General features: G+C 36.5%; 1 protein-coding gene across 5 annotated transcripts in view; it reads right to left on the reverse strand.

Moving 5' to 3' along the window:
* Positions 1 to 22259, reverse strand: part of GRIA3 (glutamate ionotropic receptor AMPA type subunit 3) — a 344281-nt gene that overhangs the window by 148892 nt on the left and 173130 nt on the right. For all 5 annotated transcript variants that reach the window (XR_013169443.1, XM_077145651.1, XM_077145654.1 and 2 more), the window contains exon 5: positions 11547 to 11600. Coding sequence is in view for 4 of the 5 variants with exons in the window: in XM_077145651.1 (XP_077001766.1) it covers positions 11547 to 11600 (54 nt within the window). In the remaining variant the exon portion in view is untranslated. The remainder of the gene's footprint in view (positions 1 to 11546; positions 11601 to 22259) is intronic.

A 22259-nucleotide genomic window follows, 5' to 3' on the forward strand; every position in this document is an offset into this window, starting at 1 on the left:
CATACAGTGGAATATTATTCAGCATTGGAAAGAAATGACTTCGCAAGCTACAAAACATACCGTGGGGGTGAGGTGCAAGGGTAGTTCAGTGGTAGAATTCTTGCCTACCATGTGGGAAATCTGGGTTTGATTCCTGGACCAAGTACCTCCCCCCCCCCAAAAAAAAAAAAAAACACACATGGGGTAACCTTAAATGTATATTGCTAAGTGAAAGCAGTTAGTTTGAAAAGCTACATACTATATGATCCCAACAATATAACATTCAGTAAAAGGCAAAATTATAGAGACAGTAAAAAGATCAATGGTTGACAGGGATTTGGGGAAAAGAAGGGAGGATTGAACAGGAGGAGCATAGAATAATCTTAGGGGAGTTTTTGATAGGAAGAAGGAAGTTGGTAGAGAAGTGCTGACTAAGGGGTAGGAGTTAGCTAACTTCTGACTCTGCTTCCCCAAATATCATAACCCTAAGGCATTTTGTTTTTTCATAAACTCTTGCTAGAGTTCACTTTTGAGTCACCATCTGTAGATATACAGGTGGAGATATTTGACTGAGAACCAGTAAAATCTCTAAATGGAATAATTCAACAGAAATGACCACTGAATATCTACAAGGGGAATGCATATAATAAAACTTGGAAGGTTATTGACTAAAATAATCGAGTTGGGAGAGAAATTCTGACTCCTGGGAAAGAGTTGGTTGTCTCCTAGTTCACCTGCTTCCCTCTTAACAAGGTTTGAACATGTTTTCTTTCCCATCACATATTTCCATATTTTATGAGTGATCTGCACAAAAGGATATTGGCAGAGAAAACTGAGACTAGAATTTCAGGACAGTTTTAGCAAGGATACTAATGTAACAGAGCTTGCCACCAAATACCAGGATGCAAGAGGGTAAGCAAAACAGGAGCTGGTGTAGTAACAAGGGGAATACTAGGAGACGAAATTTTTTAACCAAGGCAGAAGGTGTCTGACTCCTTGTTTACCTGCTTCCCTCCTAACGTAGTTTACAACATGTTTTTCCATCACGTATTTCTATATTGTGTGATTGATATGCACAAACATAGTTTGCAAGCTATAGAAAAGTGAGATTAGATCCTATGGACAACTTCAGCAAAACCACTCCTGTAGCAGACCTGACCACACATATCTAAGATGTAAGATGGAGAATGAAGGATGGAGACAGTGGTGTAATAGGAATGGGTATATTAAGATATCAGTTTTACAGAAAGGGCAGGATTTAGCCGGATTCTTTTCCTGCTTTGTCTCCTATTGAAACATTTTAAGGCACTTCTTTTGTTCACAAACTGGCTAGGTTTCATTCGTTGAGCTGAGCCATTGCAGGTCACTGTTTTATAGCAACTGCTCTATCCCTTTTCTGAATTATAGATCGCTTTAGCAGTTCATTTTTGCTTGAAAACCAGTTTCTTCTTCTGGCATCTCCCATACACCAAAAAAAATCATTAGAATTTCTTCTTTTTTCCTTTGCTTTTTACCCTTTTTTCTTTTTATTTCTTGAGCGTAGGGGAATATACTCATGATTTCTCACATAGCTGAGTTATGAGAGCCTGCTTTTCAAAAAGATTCCACTTATCATACATTGTTCAATTTTGAGGCTTTAGATTCTGTAAAGGAAATTAAGTTTTTATTTGCTTTATTTTGTAACTGTCAAACTTGATTTCATTTTGAATGAGACAGCAATGACTCTCCAATTAGAGCCTCTCTTGTACTCTAGAGTGTCCTCTCTAACTGCCTGCTGATTAAATTAAGTTTCATGTTCCATATGCATTTTAAAAATAATGTACCCCAAAGCAAAGTTATTATGTTCCCTCAAAACCTCTTTCTATTTCTTTATCTTTTCATTCAATTAATGACACTGAGATACTGAATATGGGGCCTGAGCACCCGTAGTTTTATAAAACTCAACAAGTGATTGGAAAATACAAGCGGGTTTGAGAATCTTTGGCTTAGATTATTGCCCTAGCTTCCTAGTTGCTATTTCAACTTGCAGTTATTTGCCTCTCCAGTTTGTTCTTCACATAATAAATTTACCTTCCTAAAATGCCATTTAGGGCATAATACTCCTTTCCTCACTAAACTGCAATGGTCCCCTACTTTCTTTCTTTTTTTTAATTGTATAATATAACATATATACAAAGGAAAGAAAGAAGAAAATAATTTTCAAAGTACTCTTCAACCAGTAGTTACAGGACAGATCCTAGAGTTTGTATTGGGCTGCCATATGATCCTCTCAGATATTTCCTTATATCTGCTCCAGAATATAGGAGGCTAATCAACAGATGAGTGGCTAAATAAGCTGTGATATATGCATATCATGGAATATTATGCAAGCTGTAAGACAGAATAAAGTCATGAAGCATGTAACAACGTAGATGGGTCTTGAGGATGTTATTCTGAGTGAAATTAGCCAGAAACAAAAGGACAAATACTGTATGGTCTCACTGATATGAGGTAACATTAATGAGTGAACTTGGAGAACTTCATTTAAGAACAGAGGTTATCAGGAGATAAGAAAAGGGTAAAGACTGGGTAATTAGGGCTGAAGGGTAAAGATTGTGCAACAAGACTGTTCATAAAAATTCAGATATGGATAGCACAATACTACCTGATTGTAGCACAATGGTGTAAGTACACTGAATGAAGCTGAATATGAGAATGATAGAGGGATGAGGGCCAGGGGCATAAATGAAATCAGAAAGAAAGATACACGATAAAGATTGAGATGGTATAATCTAAGAATGCCTATAATGTACAATGATAGTGACTAAATGTACAAATTAAAAAATGTCTTTGAATACAGAAGAACAAAGAAATGTCAATATTGCAGGGTATTGAAAATAAATGGTCATTCATATTTTAAAATTTCAACTTCTGTGTGAGATTAAAGCAAGAAATGTTTATTTGGTACAAAATTTATATTTTGACTAATTTAACTTATATGGACAGTTTAATTGAACACCGTAAGCACATGCAACCTTGAATAGGGCATGAAATTTTGTAGGTTTGTTCAAGTTAGTGTGATGCCCCAATAAATCCCAGAGTGATTTGTATAGTGAATAAAGAAGTATTTGCAAAAATCCTATTAGGGAAATGGACAGTAAGGGGGAAAAATTCAACTTCCCCATTTGGAGAATTCCTGATATTTTGACAAACAGTGTGGACAACCAAATCAATAGGCTGAGCCCTCAATCTTGGGGTTTTTCCCTATGAAACTTATTCCCGCAAAAGATAAGCTAAGCCTACTTAGAATTAGTCCCAAAAGTCATCCTCAGAGAACCTTTTTTGTTGCTCAGATGTGGCCCCTCTCTCTCAGCCAACATGGCAAGTGAATTCATTGCCCTCTCCCTCTCTATGTGAAGCATGACTCCCAGGGTTGTAAGCCTCCCTGGCAAGGTGGGACAGAAATACTAAAATGAGCTGGGACTCAACATCAAAGGATTGAGAAAACCTTCTCGACCAAAACAGGTAAGAGTGAAATGAGACAAAGTGTCAATGGCTGAGAGATTCCAGAGTCAAGAGGTTATTCTGGAGGTTATTCTTACACATTAAATAGATATCACCTTGTTAGTAAAGATGTAATGCAGAGGCTGGAGGAAACCACCTGAAAATGTAGAGCTGTGTTCCAGTAGCCATGTTTCTTGAAGATGATTGTATAATGATATAGCTTTCGCAATGTGACTGCGTGATTGTGAAAACCTTGTGTCTGATGCTCCCTTTACCTACGGTATGGACAGATGAGTAAAACATATGGATAAGAAGTAAACAAATAATAGGGGAACAAAGATTAAAATAAATTGAGTAGATTGAAATACTAACGGTCAATGAAAGAGAGTGGTAAGGGGTATGGCATGTATGAGTTTTTTCTTTTGTCTTTTTTCTTTCTTTTGCTGGAGAGATGCAAATGTTCAAAAAAATGATCATGATGATGAACACACAACTATGTGATGATATTGTGATTTTAACCATGTCAAGAATCTTTGTATATCAAGAATGTTTGTATGTTTATAATAAAAAAGATAAAAAAAAGAATATGTGAGGCTAGATGGAATAAACATTTTTTTATCATCACAATCAAGTTTTTTTCTTTTTTGTGAAAAATAGCATATATCAAAAAAAGCAATAAATTTTAAAGCACAGCACAGCAATTAGTTGGAGAACAAATTTCAGAGTTTGGAATGGGTTACAATTCCACAATTTTAGGTTTTTACTTCTAACTGCTCTAAGATACTGGAGACTAAAAGAAATACCAGTTTAATTATTCAGCAATCATATTCATTTGTTAAACCCTACCTTCTCTGTATAATTCCACCTTCAATGGTCCCCTACTTTCTAAATTCATATTAACAGCCAAATATTTAAAACATTTCAATTATAGAATAATGACTGAGAAAACTCTATAAAATTTATATCTGAATCATCTCCTAGTTATAGAAGGCCACTTGTGGTCTTTTCTCTCTCCGAAGATTACATAGGCTCTTGCTTGTGTTGGTGACTGCTTATGTCCTCCTTAATATTACATGCCTTTCCATGCCTTCTGTGCAACAAGTATATGTGTATATTCTACAACGTCATTGCTAAGAGACCCCAAGTCTCCAAATTCCTTTTTGTGGAATTTCTGTTAAACTCATTTTATTATTTAATATGGATTTTAATAATTAGAAGTGATGATCAGAAACCTAATACTTTGTGTGTGTTTAGAGTTGATTCATCGAATTCTGGTTCTGTCTGCATTTCATCAGTTCTCTGGTCGAAGTTGATGGTTGCACTGGCCAACTGCTATGATGGTATCCTTTCTTGTGGGTGGACCAATAAACTTTGTGTGTGAAGGGAGAGATTTAGAGATGGAAAGCAGAGAAAAACTGGAGGCAATCCTACTGTTCATAGACAGAATGATTGAAACTCTGCTTGCTCATTTTTTATGTTCTAAGTATATGTATACTTGACTCTCTGTATGCTTCTATCAACAATGGCAACATTTGTTGGAAATACTAGTGTACTATTCAAATTATCTTGAGACGGAAACTATTCATTTGGATTTGTAAATTCTGCTATACTTCATCAATCGCATCATTTCTCAATCTCATCAGGTGTGTTTGTTTGACTAAGTGCATTGCTGGCCACACCTGAAAGCATCTGTATAAAACCAACCATGATCTTTCTGCCTAAGCAGTTCATACAGGGCCTTGTGAGCTACCCTTGATTAGTTCTCCAGGGACATTTTTTACAGACACTGATTACACAGCTGGCATCCACACACAGACTGTCCTTGGTTTAAGAATAGCCAGACAACTCGGTCTTACAAAGATTCAAATGACTTGGGTATTATCCTGTCTCCCTTGATATAAATACACTGATTCCTTTTCCTTCTGGTAATGTGGATAACTGCCAGTTGGAAATAAATATATTTAACCATTACTTTTACAGTACTTATTTTCAAGATCTTCTCTTCATGTAGTACTATTCTTAGGGCTCATTTTGTATAGAGACAAAAAGAGAGAAAAGATGAATTGGGTGGCTTTCATAGGGTTGATGGTAGATTACGTGTGAGAAATGGGAGAGGTAGTTTGCCTATAGGGAAGACGAAAGCAATAGAACAAGGATTGAAAGGTTTCCAAGGATGGCTATCTATCTCATGACTAAGATGAAGGCTGATTCTGTCTTTAGTATCATTTCATTGTTTATCTGGGTGATACTTTTGATAGGGAAATGCATAGTAATTGTGGTGACTCCAAGTTAGTTGCTAATGAGAAGACACAAGCCTTTTCCTACAAAGGTCTATACTCTAGGGAGGGTGTAATGTGCAGAGTTAAAGATTAGACCATAGAAATTAGCTCTTGATTACAGGTTTCTTGTATTGTTCACTCATTGTTTTATTCTCTAATTCAATCAGTGAGCATACACTGAAACCTTCTAAATGCTAGCTGCTGGTACAATTGTGAACCATATCAAACTCACTCCCTGCCCTCACAGTACTTCAATCCAGTGAGAGTTATTTGTATAACTATACAAATAATTACAACTTGACATAAATGCTGTTAATGAGGAAAATAACCACTGATCTTTTTATAATTAACAATTTTACTGAGGTATAAATTATATACCATAAGAGTCACCCATCCTTTTAAAAGAATGAGATCATGTCCCTCCCCTGTGTGAGACTCTTCCGTGCTTTCTGTTACTGTTGAAAACACAAACTCTTTAACCGGGCCTGTTAAGGCCTTACATAATTGGGGTCCTGTCACTCACTCTGCTGTAGCTGAAAATTGCCTTCTAACAGCTCTTAAAAGGTATCAAGGTCTTCTCTGTCTCAGTTTCTTGGCATGTGCTATTTTCTATGCATCGTGAGCACTTTTCCTGATTCTTCATGTAATTGATTCCTTCTCACTCATCAGATCACTGTTTCAAAGTCACCTTTACAGAGAGGCCTCCCCTGACTACCTTATGCAATATACGGAATCACTGTACTCCATCTTCTCTTCATTCTTTGTCTCAGCATATCTTCTAGCTCCACATCACTTATCAGAAGGTGTGAAAGTTTTGTCTATCCAAATGATTATAAAATTCTTAAAGGAACTATTCTTTGTCTTGTTACAGTGCACTAAACAAGGTATTATGCACACAGGTGGTATAAAGGTAAAAAACATACTGTAAAGCTCTCTAAAGCAGCAGTACCCAAAGTATATGAGGACTGGTGCTGGTGTACTGTTTGTTTCCACTCCACAATGATATAAGGACAAAAATGGAGAGAAGGCCTTTAGAAACCTTTATACCAATTCAATGGGTAATATTATCTCTGTTGAATTTAATAATAAAAAATGAGCTTGTATTATATATATTCTTTTACTTATTTCATGTTTTAATAATTAATTTGTGTTATATTTTTATTAGTTTGTGAAGAATTTAGGGAAAAAATTGGTCCTTTATCACAGATAGTTTGAGAAACACTATTTTAGAGGACATGATCCTGGGGGCCGAGGGGAGAAAACAGAATTCTCTCAATTTATCTTACTAGAACTTTGGGTAAGAGATGATATTTTCTTGTTAATTTCAGGCAGCAGAAAGAGAAGGGAATGGTTGACTAAATCGAGGCATTTTCAGACAGAGGAAGCAAGAGTCTCAAAGCTGGTTACTTTAAACTGACAAGTACCTGTGGCTTTCTAAATGTATGGTAGGAAATTGAACCCCAGCCTATTTCCCCTCTTCATTCCCTTGGTGCTCTGCTATACCCTGCCTCCATTTAGAGAAAGTGAATTATGATCCACCAGAGAGGGTGTATACCCAGGAGAGGGTGGCTGGGCTCTCTGGCATTTGGGACTGGTAGGAATTTTTCCCTCCAAGTCCATCTCCCTTGTCTGTAAGGTCAGGCTCCAACCCAATGAGTTCTGTGTTTACATGCCATCTGCTGAGGTGTCAGTGATAACAACATGTAGCTTCAAGTATTTAGAACATTAAAAATGGAAGAATGAAGAAAAGGAAAGTAGAGAACAGAACAAGCAGATCTGGAAGGGAAAGGGAGCAGAAGGGAACAGTTGTAATTGGCAAGTGAAAAAGCATGACTCAATCTCTTGCTAACTCATTTTCTCTCTAAACAAAACAGACTTTTCTCAATTTCAGGTACATTCAGAGATTTAGCAAACCACAAAGTTTGCTTCTTCAAGCCTAAATTACTCCTGGCTGCCTCTTCAGGGTTCTATTTTATGCGAATGTTTCTGTTTTAGTGAAATTTTGGAAAAATTAGATACTAGCTCTACCCCTGGCAGCTAACATTACTTAACTTTCACTTGCAGGCTCAACACTGGGACCAGTCTCAACTTAAGCAGAGAAACTGTCACGACCTCTAAGGCAGTGGTTAACTGGGGCAGCACTGAATAAGCCCTGCTGTGGCTCACATTCTCCCCAGACACCTTAATTTCCTTTTAAGAAAGTCTCATTTTAAGGAAGGGTTGGGTATTCAACGTCTGTTGTTGGGCCATCTCAACCCAGATCCAATTCACCTTGTATCAATTGCTTACTGTTTTGATTGATCCTTCAAGTCCTCAGCTCTGTTTAGACCTTGGGGGAGAGTACTAATATCACTTATGGTTTTTGCCCACCTCTACTGATTTTATGGTTTCAGTCTGCCTTAAGAATTTGAATTGCCAAGGATGACAGGGCCCTGGTTTTGCTTCCCTGTTTACGTTCTCAGCATTTACCTGGATGTTGTGCCTACGCTCTTACCCTTGGCCTTCCCTGGACCAATTCTTCCCTTCATCATGGGAGATATATAGAGCTGGAAGTGACCTTGGAGTATTTTCCAAACTTTAGTCATTAATATACTGCCTTTATAGGGTTTTTATTTTGCCATATATACAGGTGGTCCATCTGAGCTATTATTTATCTAATATTTTTCTTCTTATTGACCCCATTTTTATAAAATTTTTTTATTGTGAAATATATTGACCCAATATTTTAACCTAAATAGCAATCTTAGCCTCATTCTATGGAATGGTGTCTGTAAAATCACAGAATTCATGGCTTAGCTATCTTTTCCTAATATATTTTTAATATAAATTCAAAACCAATATATTTAAAGGGAAGTTTGGCTGTGCCCTACCTAAAATCATTTTGCATACAAATAGCACTTTGGGAAATAGCAATTTGATCTAACTCATCATTTTACAGTTTAAGAAACAGGTTAGGGAAGCTTGGTTTGTCACAGGGCTAATGAGAGGAATTCATGGAATTCAAACCTGTCTCTAGCCTCCTGTTTTTTTTTTGTTGTTGTTTTGTTTTTTGAGTGTATAGTCTGAGAATTAAACCTGGGTCTCCTGCATGGAAGGCGAGCATTCTTCCACTGAACCACCTGTGCACTCTAGTCTAGTGCTTTTTAAATTACATCAAATTGCCTCCTTCTTTTTCATCTATTTCTAACATTATCTAGGTTTCTATACCATTACTGTTGACTTATATGAAAGCTACCATTATTGACATATGAAAAATTTAAATCTTTTTTTTTAAGCATGCCTGGGAATGTGGTATAAAGAATCATGTTTCAGGACTTTACTATAACAGAAAGAGATGCTGTTTGACTGACAGATTGTATACATAGGGAGCTGGTTACTTCTGGGACTAGAGAAAAACACCATCACCTTAGACAGAGTCCTGGAAGAAAAAACAATTAATTGTGAAGCAATCCCTAAAAAGAAGTGATAGCAGCAACTGATACAGAATTTGGAAGAGACTTCTCTTCTCTATGTCCATTTCTGGCCTGGCCAGATCACATATCTGGTCTGTGTTCCTGGTGGAATATTTTGTTTCTTTCAGGGCTTTCAACAAGTCAGAATTTCTGCAGCTCTTTCTCCACTCTGAATGTAAACCCTGACCTGTAAAAGGCCTTTATTGAAGCATCCATGGAATCCAAGTGTTCTCACTTTAGGATTTCTACCAAGGGAGGTCAGTAGTAAAGGGAAACACTTGAAGCTATGGTACAGATGATTCCAGGAAGCTTAATTAAGCAGTGGGGGTGTTCTTCACTCTGCATTTGCAGAAGAAAGCAGTGGTTCTATGCAGTTGTGACATCAAGACTTAGGCTGGACTTTGCTCCTCTGAATATATGTCCTCAGTTTTCACATAGTAGGTGCATCTTGAAAGGCAAGATGGCTCATCTTGATAGGGAACATTTTTTATCTTCACTTCTCCATTTCTTGACCATCCAAAGACCTTCTAAGTAATTTTTGTTTACTATGTGTGTGTGCTGGAAGATGCTCGGGTATTTTTCTATTCTTAAAAAAAATCTGGAAACCATGGTATGGATAACTATTCCATTACTGGCACCATAGGTGAGCAGTTTCTATTTCTGTTGCCTTAATGCAGTTTGATATAGCGTATCAGGGACTTATATAAATACATGGCTGAGTTCAAATAAAAAGGAACTAGAGGAAGAGAAGGAGTGGTAGTTCAGAGTCCAGGTTTTCAACACTATACTTTGCTTTCTATCCGAAGGAAAATACTGTTATATAGTAGGTAACCTCAAAGTCTCATAGTTCTGAGTTCTGTGTTCTGAGTTAGGCACTCAGGTTGCCATTCTTTTCTCCCACCCTTGTCCTAGTGATTCTCTCTTACAGTCCTATCACTCCACAGGCTTTCATTTCTTTCAGGTCCAGGTCTCAAAGTTGAAATGAAAGCTCAGCTTAAGGGTTGTTAATAGAAGTAAGGAGGCTCAGTTAGAATTTTAGAATGGGAAAGGTCTTTAGAGATCATTTGGTCATCTTAAACCAAGACAGCCATTTATGTGCACTGTTCATATCTACCTTCAAGACAGAACCTGACTCAAAAAGTTAACCAATAGCCTCCAACTTTAGGTGCCCTTAGGATCTGCGTCAACTTCTAGTTGAAGCTATCTGCCAGTCAATGACTGAGCAAGGCAGGAATATAATGGCTTGCCATTTCAGGGCAATATGGGACTGTATGTACTATTTTTAAATTGGAGCTGCCAGTTGTGCTGGCCAAGACTCTCAGCGCTAATCACACTCTGAAGTTCTTCTTTATCAAACCTCCTTCCTTTTCCTTCGCAGGTATCAGAACCATATTGCATGGTCTGAAGGTCTCTCTGCCTCCTCCTGCCTCCTCTCCCTTTTATCTTTCACAGGTATTACTCCCAGTAAATGACTTGCACTTTTAATTATGTCTTCACATCTGATTTCAAAAGACTCAACCAATACATCAACCAACTCTGCCCCCCCCACCCCACGACCTGAGTTTTATGGTAAGGAAACTGAAGTCCATAGAGGTGAAGTGACTTACCCACGATCTCATAGCTAGCTAATGGCAAAGCCAGTATGACAATCCAAACTTCATGACCCCCAGTCCAATGTTCTTTCCCAAGCTTATCACCCAGGTATCACCTTCACAATTTTGCTATATCTGTATAGTTTCCATGCTATTGTGTACTTAACACAAAAAATTTTCACATATTGTTGTAAAACCTCTACTTTAGCCTTGTATCTTCATATTATCCATAAATTAGATTTTAATGCGCCAACTTTATGTTTTTCTAATACATATTAAATAAATATACTGCTTTTATAATTAAAAAGTTTGCACGTTTCCTATCTAAAGTCATCTCATGTACCATAAGTAAAATGTGAACCTTATATTTTAAAACACTGTACTACAGGGCTTTACAGCATATGTAAGGCAGAAGAGAAGGATACACTTGAATCAATTTACTGTGTCCCTCTTTCCTTGGTTTACATTTCAAACCTGATTAAAACGGTTTTCATTTCCAAATTGCATGTGTGAACAATAAATCAAGAGTCATATTCAAACTATTTTTTAAATGAGGAGAGACTACAAGCTTCCCAACTAAAACAAAGACAGTATAACTGAAAACAAGGCTACTGCATTCAGGTTTTGGTATTTACTTAACTCATTTCTTCAAGTTTCTGGAGAGCACATTATGTATTTCATGTATTTCCATTTTGGATGATTACAGATGACACAAACTAAATGGAATATGCCACCCATAAAAACTTAAACTTTGTCCTTACCAGATTAGCAAGCATGTAGTGATAGCCTCTTGAATGTTTCCCCAGGATCACCACCTACAGAAAGAAGAAATAAAAAATAATGCTTATTCAAAAAGAGTATTTTCAATTGCACGAGATGGCTAGAATACTTGCTTTTAAATAAAAATATTAGGCTTTTTAGCTACAGTAATATTCCTGTTAATTGGACCAGATTTCTTTGAATGTGGAAGAATTGCTAATATCAAAGTTAAAAGATCCAAACAAGGGGGAAAACACCCTTTAAACTTCCAGGTCAGTAGTATCATTGTCACTTTAAAAAGGTGATAAAAGCAATGACTCTGATGACCCCCATCTACGAATTGGATTTCTGTGCTTAGCTGTTCAGTCGGAAAATGGGCTGAACTTCGCACACAAATTAGAAAATAGAATGTACTGTACATTTTTTGTTATCTGGAATGCTTAGGGAATAGAATACTCAAAGAATGGGGTTAATGGGATTTTCAGGTTAACCAAGGTTGCTTTTGCTTATTAAAATTTTTTCTAAAATGTTTGCTTTCCTTTTTCTGTCTTAATATGAAAAATTTGAAATGACCTGTATGGCTTTAGTGCTGGGTGCAATACCTTAGGGCAATGGACAGCAAATGGGGGCAATCCCTGTCCCCCCACACCCCGGGCGGGGACATTTGGCCACCTCTAGAGGCATTTTTGGTTGTTACACCTGGGAAGAGTGTTACCGGCATGTAGTGGGTAGAGGCCAGGGATTATACTGAACATACTACAATGCACAGGATGACCCCCGCCCCTGCAAAGAATTATCTGTTCCAAGATGTCAGTCGTGTCAAGGCTTAGAAATCCTGACAGGGTCATCATTCATATCATAATTTTCATGAGGAGCACTGTATTAATACTAAGAGTTACAACTTACAAAGTACCTTTTCATTATCTCAATGTATATAATTGATTCCACTACACATTTTTCAATCCCAGGGTTTTGGTTGGAAGTTGAAAGTTTTTTTTAATAAATACCTGATATAAGCTAACTTCCTGGTTATTTGCCTCTTTTCTTAGAAGCTAAATATAGCAAAGAATTCTGGTTAATTTAGGATTTCATAAAATGTCATTTTTTTGAAAACCAACACATGTAAGGTATTATATTGGATGAGGGATTCAGAGAAGGGGAGAATATGGAGATTAAAGCTACAGCTAGGTGTAGAACCAGGTTTTTCATAGACCTGGAGCTAATACAATTTGAGGAAAAGTTATTATTTTAAATAAAAATAATAAAAATTGCAATTACAATATTTGGAACAAGGCTCTGGAAAGAGTTGTGCAAGGAAGAGGTGATTATGTTTAAATCCCCTCCTGGACACAGTGGTCAAAAGTTTTAAAAAGAAGTTGTTGCAAAGACAACAAAATCGCACACACATTAAACTGAAACTATATGTTAAAGGTCATAATAAAATTATAATAATAATAATTGCCTTTAAATGAGTGCTTAGTATATGTCAGGCACTGTGCTGGGCACTTTATATGTATTTAATTCCCAGAACAATTTAACAGATTAAATAAGATTAGTCTCATTTTTTAGATGAGGAATGTCAGCCAAAGAGAATTTAAATAATGTCATGGCCACGCAGCAAGGATGTGGCAAAGCTGCAATTGAGATTTAGGTCTGTCTGCTTCTAAAACTCATACTCTTGGCAGTATACCATGATGGTTTCTTAATATGTGCTTAATGCTAAATGTCAATAATTGCTTTAGGTTCTTAGAGAAGAGGAAGTAGAGATGTCTAAGACCTGGGATGACAGGGAAGGTTTCATGGAGGAGACAAAGTTTAAGCTGACTCAGAGGAGTGGATACATAAATTTAAATATCATGCTGTAATTGCAAGCACTCAATTCATTTCAAGTTCTGAGAGTTGGAGAGAGAGTGAACGAGTGCGAGAGAGCTATTTTGGATTAATTTCAAATATGAACCACAATATCTGACTGATTATTTATGGAGAAAAAGAAAGGCTAATGAATGTCTTGAGGAGGTGATTTCTCACATTGCCATGACACAAAATGAGTTGTTAGGTATCTGCTGGGATGTAGTCTTCAGTATCTGCTTGTGAGAAACATCCTTACTGGTGACATTTGTTAACTTTTGGTTGCAAGTTGGGGCCATACGTCTGTTGAATTTTTAATTCACTGACAACTTTCAACATAACAAAATCAGAAGGTTTTGAGTTCTGTCAGAAAAATGAGCAAGATTCCTTAGCATATCTGACAGATCTTAGAGGGAAATCAGGAAGCAAGCCCAAAGGAAACTAAGCAGATCTTTCCTCACCAGAGGCAAGTCTTTTTGAGGAAAAGAAAAGGACCAATAGAAAACACAGTGTTGTGAGAGGCCCTCAAATGAAAACTCAGGAGGGCCTGACCTTGTCATTTACTCACTAGTTGATTGTGGGCAAATCACTCAACTTCCCTGAGCTTTCATTTCCTTTTCCCATCCCAGTAGTGTCAACTGGGTCAAACTGTATAACACATATAAGAGTGAAATGAGACAAAATAAAGTGTCAATGGCTGAGAGATTACAAACAGAGTCAAGAGATTATCCTGGAGGTTATCCTTACCCATTAAATAGATATCACCTTGTTAGTCAAGATGTAATGGAGAGGCTGGAGGGAACTGCCTGAATACATTTTCAGAAATACATTTACATGTTTCTTGAAGATGATTGTATAATGACATAGCTTTCACAATGTGACTGTGTGATTGTGAAGACCTTGTGTCTGATGCTCCTTTTATCTATCTTATCAACAGACGAGTAAAACATACGAATAAAAATAAATAATAAGGGGAACAAATGTTAAAATAAATTTAGTTTGAAGTGCTAGTGACCGATGAAAGGGAGGGATAAGGGGTATGATATGTATGATTTTTTTTTCTGTTTTATTTTTATTTCTTTTTCTGAATAGATGCAAATGTTCAAAGAAATGATCATGATGATGAATATGCAACTATATGATAATATTGTGAATTAAGGATTATATATGTAGAATGGAATGATCAAAAGTTAAGAATGCTTGTGTTTGGTGTTTTTTGGTATTTTAAAAAAATTTTTAAATTAATAAAAAAGTGTTTGGGACATGCATTAATTAAGTTACATGATGTATAAATGAGAGAAAGTCATTCACCAATATATATTTTTCTGGTTTAGAAAGACTTGCAGCTATTGGACTGCCTGCTTATTTCCATTCCCAGATGGTCGGTTCTGAACAAACATACCCACTCATTTGAAGGTAGCTGTCTCACAACATCACCTTTTCAAAATGTAGTCTTCAACTGGAAAGGATGGGGAAGTTATCTAAAGATAGAAACCTTTAGGTGTCACAAAGTTATTGCATTCAAGCCCATAATTAATTCATCATCATCTCTTTCATTGCCTTCTTAACTTTAATTTATCATATAGTTCTTACCAATCTTGTTTTTCCAGTTCACAGTAAATTAAAAATTGCTAACTACGGAAGGAGGGAGGTGATATTAGAGGTGCACTAGCAGCAGAGGAAATGACTGACTTAAAGAAGGGGGAGATGAAGAAAAAAGCAGAAAACATTGTGCTACTGCACAGTATAATCATGGATGCTTATCATGACTGCATGACTCATCAGGGAATGGTTTATCGTATTTGGTAATTTCTGCTGAAAACTCCAAGAAAGGTTTCCATCAGAAATGCTCAAAGTCCCAATAGTTTATAAAGTAAACCTCAGGTATTTTGAAATTTTACTTATGCAAGAAAGTTACAATCCTACTCACAAGAGCTAAGATAGGCTTCAGTGCAAAAAGTGTTTTGCTATTGGTCTTTTCATTAAAAAAATTTTTTTTTGGTGCAGGGCTTGTGGGAGTAGGTGTGAGATGGGAGGGCTGTGCCTAATAAGTAGCACAAAAGAACTACTTAACAGGAGCTGTTCTTGTTCAGTTAGTCCGAAATCTCTATTCTTTCCATCTGTTATAGATGAATGAAGAATAAACTGTACCCTCAGTTATTTAATGACTCTGATAATCAAGAGATTATTCAACTTTGCTTTTACAGTAATTATAACAGTTCTTTTTGAATTAGCTTTAGAACTTTAAGTATTAAAGCTATTCTGACAGTCTACCATGAAACTTAAGGAGTAAATGCCAGTTACCAAATCCATATTCTGTATTCACCGTGCCTTTATAAGATTTGCTGGAGATGATGGATGACTTGATAAGATACAGATACAATAAATGTAATAAGGCAAAATGTGTAAAATGTAGATAACATGCATTGTTTTAAAGAAATTTATTTTTATATTCACAAATAGGCTCTGAAAGAAAAATGCCACGGTTCTCATTCATTGAAGTATAAACAACAGTATAAAATTCATTGGTTGCAGGAAAAGTCCTTACATATTATACACTGGCCTTGCATATAGCAGAGAGTCTAATTATTTGTCAAAGGAGTCAGTGAATCATGGGTCCTCCAATTGGGTAAGGTGTTGGAGTCAATTTCTCTTGTTGACCCCCTATCCACTTATCTGTGAAATTGGGTGCTGGGTATCAGAGTAGTTAAAAATAGTTCATAAAATGTTCAGTTGCTTTTTAATGTAAGAGGCCCCTTTTTTCCAACTTAATGTTTAATCTAGACATTTTCATAACTTTAGAAATCTGAAATTAAATTGCACCACAAGACTACTTGAGAGAAGCCCACAGATCTTTTGGGAGGCAAAAGCATCTGTTTTTCCATGCTCACATTTTTTTTTAAGTATGCGTGTAGAAAAGTGTGTGTTTTTCCCCCCTTATATCCATCTGGTATGCAGATTAGGTTATTTGCAGACCTAAGTATCTTCATGTTTTGATATTCTACATCAGTGCTGTGCCAGTCTGAAACTGTCATTTACAGAAAAGCTGTGTTCTTTAATCCTCAATCAATATTATTAGGTGGGATCTTTTTTATTGTTTCCATGGAGATGTGACCCATGTGATTGTGGGTGGTAACTCTTGATCAGATGGTTTCCATGGAGATGTGTCTCCACTCATTCAAGGTGGGGTTGCTTACTGGAACCCTTTAAGAGGGAACCAAAATGGTTCCAAAAGGAAAAAGCTTCAGAGCCAACAGAGCCTACACAGCCAGAGAGCTTTGGAGATGCAGAAGGAAAATGCCCTGGGGGAAGCCTTATTAAATGAGAAGAGAAAGCTAGCAGACATCCTGTGCCTTCCCAGCTGAGAGAGAAATCCCAAACTTCATAAGCTTTTTCTTTCGAGTTAAGGGATCTTTCTCCGGATGCCATAATTGTGGACATTTTCACAGCCTTAGAACCGTAAACTTGCAACTTGATAAATTCTCTTTTTAAAAGCCGCTCTGTTGCTGGTATACTGCATTCCAGCAGCTTACAGACTGAAATAAGTACCAGAAAATGATCTACGGGTAAAGACTGATCTTGCATTGATGAAGGCATGAAATATGCCTTGACAATCATCTTAATCTGTTTCTCTTTGATTTAGAGACCCTGTAAATGTTTGGAGTGCTGGGTAGAAAGTCAAGGGGGAGCGGATTTCTGGTTTTAATTCACCAATTTTTACTTCATTTATTTTATGGATATTTTCTATTTAAGATAAAGCTGTTAGATAACTTTCTTTGTGATGAAAGAAAAGTCATTTATCAGGCCCCTCTTTTTTTCCTGCTTGCTGAGTTAAAAAAATATATACTCTTGTCCTATGGCAACCTATATAATTTCAGCCTTGATGGGAGTTAAATGAGTGGTATGCATCAGAAATCAACCTTAGAAGATGCTACACCTCCCAGAAAAATCTTCTATATGATAAAAAAAGCATTCATTTTCTTAAATGAAAACCCAAAGCTTTCAAATTGCTTTAGTCTTAGTAAATACATGTTGGAAGTCAATTCTGTTAGAATTATTTTCTAATATCTCAATTTGCAACATAGATGCTCTCCCATAACTGAATGAGAAGGCTTCATATTGCCATCAGATGTCTTGAATAAATGTGTTGAATTAGTGAGACAGAAAAGAGCCAATCACCCATACCACAGTCAGCAGTGGGGGTGGGGGATGGTGAAAATGGAAAAAGAAGGACTGAAATGTTTCATAGAAAAAGAAAACGAGAGTATAACCAAGAAATCTCATCAATGCTTATGCTGTCTAAAGGGAAGCTTATGCAGAAAGAAAGCAACTGAATAAAGTATCAAATAAAACCTTAGCATATGAGGATTAGAGGACAAGGATTTCACCAAAGAACATGACTTTAGGAAGTTTCACTTTCCAGACTTTAAGATTACATCCATCATAACTGAATGGAATATGTGTAAGATTTACTGCTAAACAGCAGGAGTGGCAAAGAGCATGTATAAATAAGAGGTAATAAATAGCCACAAGTAAATTAAAGAAGCAACAAATTATTTTTGCTCTTGGGGACAAGGAACCATTTAAATACATGTTGTCCTTGGTGGGAGCACCTCATTGTATTAACCTAATATAATGTTTCTCAAACATCAGTCTTTCATAAAATTCTTTAATGATTTGTATCTTACCCACATACCACATTACTATTATTTACTTTATATTTTTATGGTTACCCACTGCTTTACTTATATTTAGCCTTGTCTGGAGCAATAATATTCATGAAAGCATAAACAAGAAATAAGTACAACTGTAGTAAAATAACATATATGTATTCAAGTGTCACAGAAAATCCTCTTGTATACCACTAGAGATAGCAGGAAATATTCCCTTAAAGAAGTCAAGCCTTTAAGGAAGAGAATACAGATTATGTCTCCCTGTCTTGATGAAAGATGGATTTGCTTTAGCAGATGGCTATTTTATGGATTGAATCTTAGAGTATCTCTGTCTACTTCCAGAGGTTCTTGGGCCTCATAAGGGAACAAAATGATGGGCAGAATTTGGGAAATAGCAAATAATGCCTGAGGCTTGGAACAAAGGACAAATCTCAAAATTTACAAAATCATTTCCTAAGACAATTCATATATACTTCACCTAGAAAGTCAACTGCTTAGATCAACTGGAGTCCTTGTTCATGGGGTCAATGATAAACACTTAAAATACCTGGACGTTTCCACCAGCTAACTTCCTTGAAAAATGTTTTATCTAGCTACAGTGCATTTCCATACAATGTGCCTTTTCTTATAGTACCTGATCCAGAAGACCTTTCATACCCTAAATATACTTTCTAGATGTTTCTTCTGGGGGTAAAATGGGGTTATTCTAAGTAATATTTAACCTACAATAATACAATAAAATAAGTTAGTTTCTCTTCAACATTGGCATGTATAGGCTCATGTAGCCTCTCTGTTATTTGTATTGGTTGTGCCCCCCAAATTAGGGATAAATTTATTTTAGATAGTACATTTTAAATAAGTGTTCTTGATGCATTCTTTTATTAAACTAACTGTGAACTTGACAATTTTTATATTCACAATTGCAACAACTCTTGTTTTAATACTTACAACTTTATTCTAAATATTATATTATATATTTTTTGTTTTTTCTGTAGTACAGCAAAATCTTATGGGACTAAAGCACCATGATCCTGAACTTCCAATAGAAACTTACTAGAAGAACTGAATAGGTGCTGAGTAGAAGTTGTGAGAGTGCTAGTGGACTTATTACTTTGATTTAAAAAAATGGATGGCAACATCTAGCATGCAGCTAAGTAGTCACTCAAAAAATGTGTTATTTTTAGCCACAGCCATTTGGAGATGGATTGGATAAATCAAGATTTTCTTCATTGGCCCAGAAGTGAGTTGTACCTCCTCATCTTTAAGTATTTATTGGAATCAATAACTTTAGTATCACACTTAAAATGATACCTTATAGTGTTTAAGCTTGGAAGAGTCTAAAATTCTTTTCAAATGTGATGAGGCATCCTTACAACTTTGAACAAATAGGTATATATTAAAGGCAATGTACTAAAAATGACCTATGGAAAGTAACCTGAAACTGCTGAAATGTATTCCAGTAGCTTTGATTCTTGAAGACAATTGTGTAACTATATATATAGTTTCTACAATGTGACTGTGAAAACCTTGTGGCTGATGCTCCCTTTATCCAAGGTATAGACAGATGAGTAAAAAAAAAAAGGATAATAAATAAATAATAAGGGGGATAAAGGGTAAAATTGGGCAGATTGAAATACTGGTGGTCAACGAGAAGGAAGTGTAAGGTGTATGGTACGTATGAGTTTTCTTTTTTTCTTTTTATTTCTTTTTCTGGAGTGATGCAAATGTTCTAAAATGATCATAGTGAGGAATACACAACTATGTGATCATATTGTGAGCCACTGATTGTATACTATGGGTGGACTATATGTGTGTGAAGATTTATCAATAAAATACTTTTATAAAAATGACCAATGGACTGCAGAGTCAGTTGGTTCTGGATTAAAATCCTTCCATTCACTTATTAGCTACATTATTGCATGTGAAATTGAAGCTTTTTGCTGTTTGGTATAATATTAGAGACCTAGGTCCATCCCAGCATAATGGAGCCTTCAAGAGTGGAGAGAAGAGGAAGAAACAGTAAATGTCAAAAGGGAATATGGAGGGATATTCCCCTTGTGAATTCTCTGAGTATGCCTCACTCTGTTCCTATCTGTGCAATGCTTCCAGCATCTGGTTCCCTAATCTGCAGGATTTTCTGACTGCTAAAGGAAATAGATGAACACGTTTACACTTTCAAATAAAAGCAGATATCTACCATAAATACAATGTGGTTTTGGGGCCTCTGATTTTCAGGACAATTGCTTACTTGGCAGATTCCTCCCTCTTCTGAGAACCTTGTCAATTAGGAGCCCTCTGAATTTGCAAATGGATAACAAATCAAAGAGATTAGTTCAGAGGGGGCAAAGCATGGAATTCTCCTAATTCAAAAATATTTGGTTTGGTCCTTTACTCTTGCTATTTGGATCTGACATTATCTTCCCTACACTGCTAATTCACCCATCTCTGCTATCAGGCTGATATTCACCTTAGGCAGAATTACACAATATTAGCCTAAAAGAGGGGGCTCCCAAGAACATATTTTTAAACATTCAGGAATTTTGTGAGTCAGTTATTAGACAACTGGTAGCTTGAAATCAGTCATGGTGGGAATGTTTACACCCCTGAAATCAACCAGTACTACAAATCTTACTTTTTTTTCTTACCCCAAGAGCTACTTTACCAGCACATTACAGGACTCAAAAGAATATGGATTGAAGTCCTAAGTGAATGGAAAGACTGTCTCTATTGACTAAATTCATTCCTCTGCTCTTTCAATGAACAATTGTTGAATGGTTTCTCAGTGCCAATCCTGGGGCTAGATATAGGGGAAACAGAAGGCACCAAAACTTTGTCCCTAGCCTAGAGGATCTTACACTTGGATGGGAAACACAGCTAAGTGAACAGACAATTATAACTTAGTGGGAGAAGTGTGAGAACAGAAATATATACGAAGTACAACTGAGGAGAGAATGATTAACTCATAACCTTCTATAGATAGAAAGTACTTTGTCTTCAACTGAAGATCTACAGAATTTTTCCTGTGGCTGTTATAAGTGGGAACCTGACAAAAAGGTAACTTAAATAGAATGCTATTTTGAAAACAGGGAGATGTGTTTCAGAGGACAATTTCTTTTGATTTCAAGAGAATCTTGGTGTTTTACAGTGCTTACACACTGGAGGAAAGATTTTTATTGTATCAAGTATAAAGATTCAGTGTGATGGTAGCTAGGGTTAACTCTAAAAGAAACTACGTCTAAAATGATTGCTGGGAAAAACTAAGATAGAAGGGGTTTAAATGGTCAGATAGTAAATAGAACAGAATCACTATGGGCAATGAATCCCAGCTTTGCCAGTTACGAGCTCTATCACCTTGAACAAGTTCCTTAACCTCTCAGCCCCAGTTTTCCTTCTGTAAAATAGGGAGCCTAATTGCTGGGAGGCAGTGGAGTATAGTGGTCAAGATTTCAGGTTAGATTGCCTGGGTTAGAGTCCCTTCTTTGCCCTTTAACAACTGTGTAATTTAATACTTAAACTCTGTGTCTCATTATCCTCATCTGTAAAATGGGGCTATCATTAATTCCTACCACAGAATTCTTACAAGTAATGAACAGTATAATGTAAATATAGTTCTTAACACAGTGCCTGGTGATTATTGCATGTTAATTATCTCCTCCCTTCCTTGTTCATGATTGAAATGTCCCCTCTCTTCATTCCCACCAGTGGAAATCACATCCATCCTTCAAAATCCAGCTTGGATGCAGCCTCCTCCATGAACCTTTCTATGATTTCATGTCCCCAATCTCTAAAAGATAGGGAACTTATTTAGTGCTGATATGGGGTGGGGGATATGGAGAGGTATCAGTGGTTGAAGACAGAGGTGTATTGGGACTGACTGCTGCTTACGATAGCATTGGGTTGGAAGTGGAGGGAAGGAGCTGAGATTTGTGCTTGAAGTTTGATCATTTGAGTTGAAGGTGAAGAAAAAAGGACAAGAAACTGGAGGTAAAGAAGCATCAAATTAACTCACACTGTACCTTCCATGCCTCCATCCTACCCCTGGCATTGATCAGAGCTGTGAATTAAAACCATACAACAACCATGGTTGGGAAGGAGATGAGTGTGTGTGTGTGTGTGTGTGTGTGTGTGTGTGTAGGGTTGCCACCCAGAAAAGAAAGGGAGCATAGGCCAAGATTTAACTGCCCATGTGCAGCT

The sequence above is a fragment of the Tamandua tetradactyla genome, chromosome X (assembly GCF_023851605.1).
Source record: "Tamandua tetradactyla isolate mTamTet1 chromosome X, mTamTet1.pri, whole genome shotgun sequence".
NCBI lineage: Eukaryota > Metazoa > Chordata > Mammalia > Pilosa > Myrmecophagidae > Tamandua > Tamandua tetradactyla.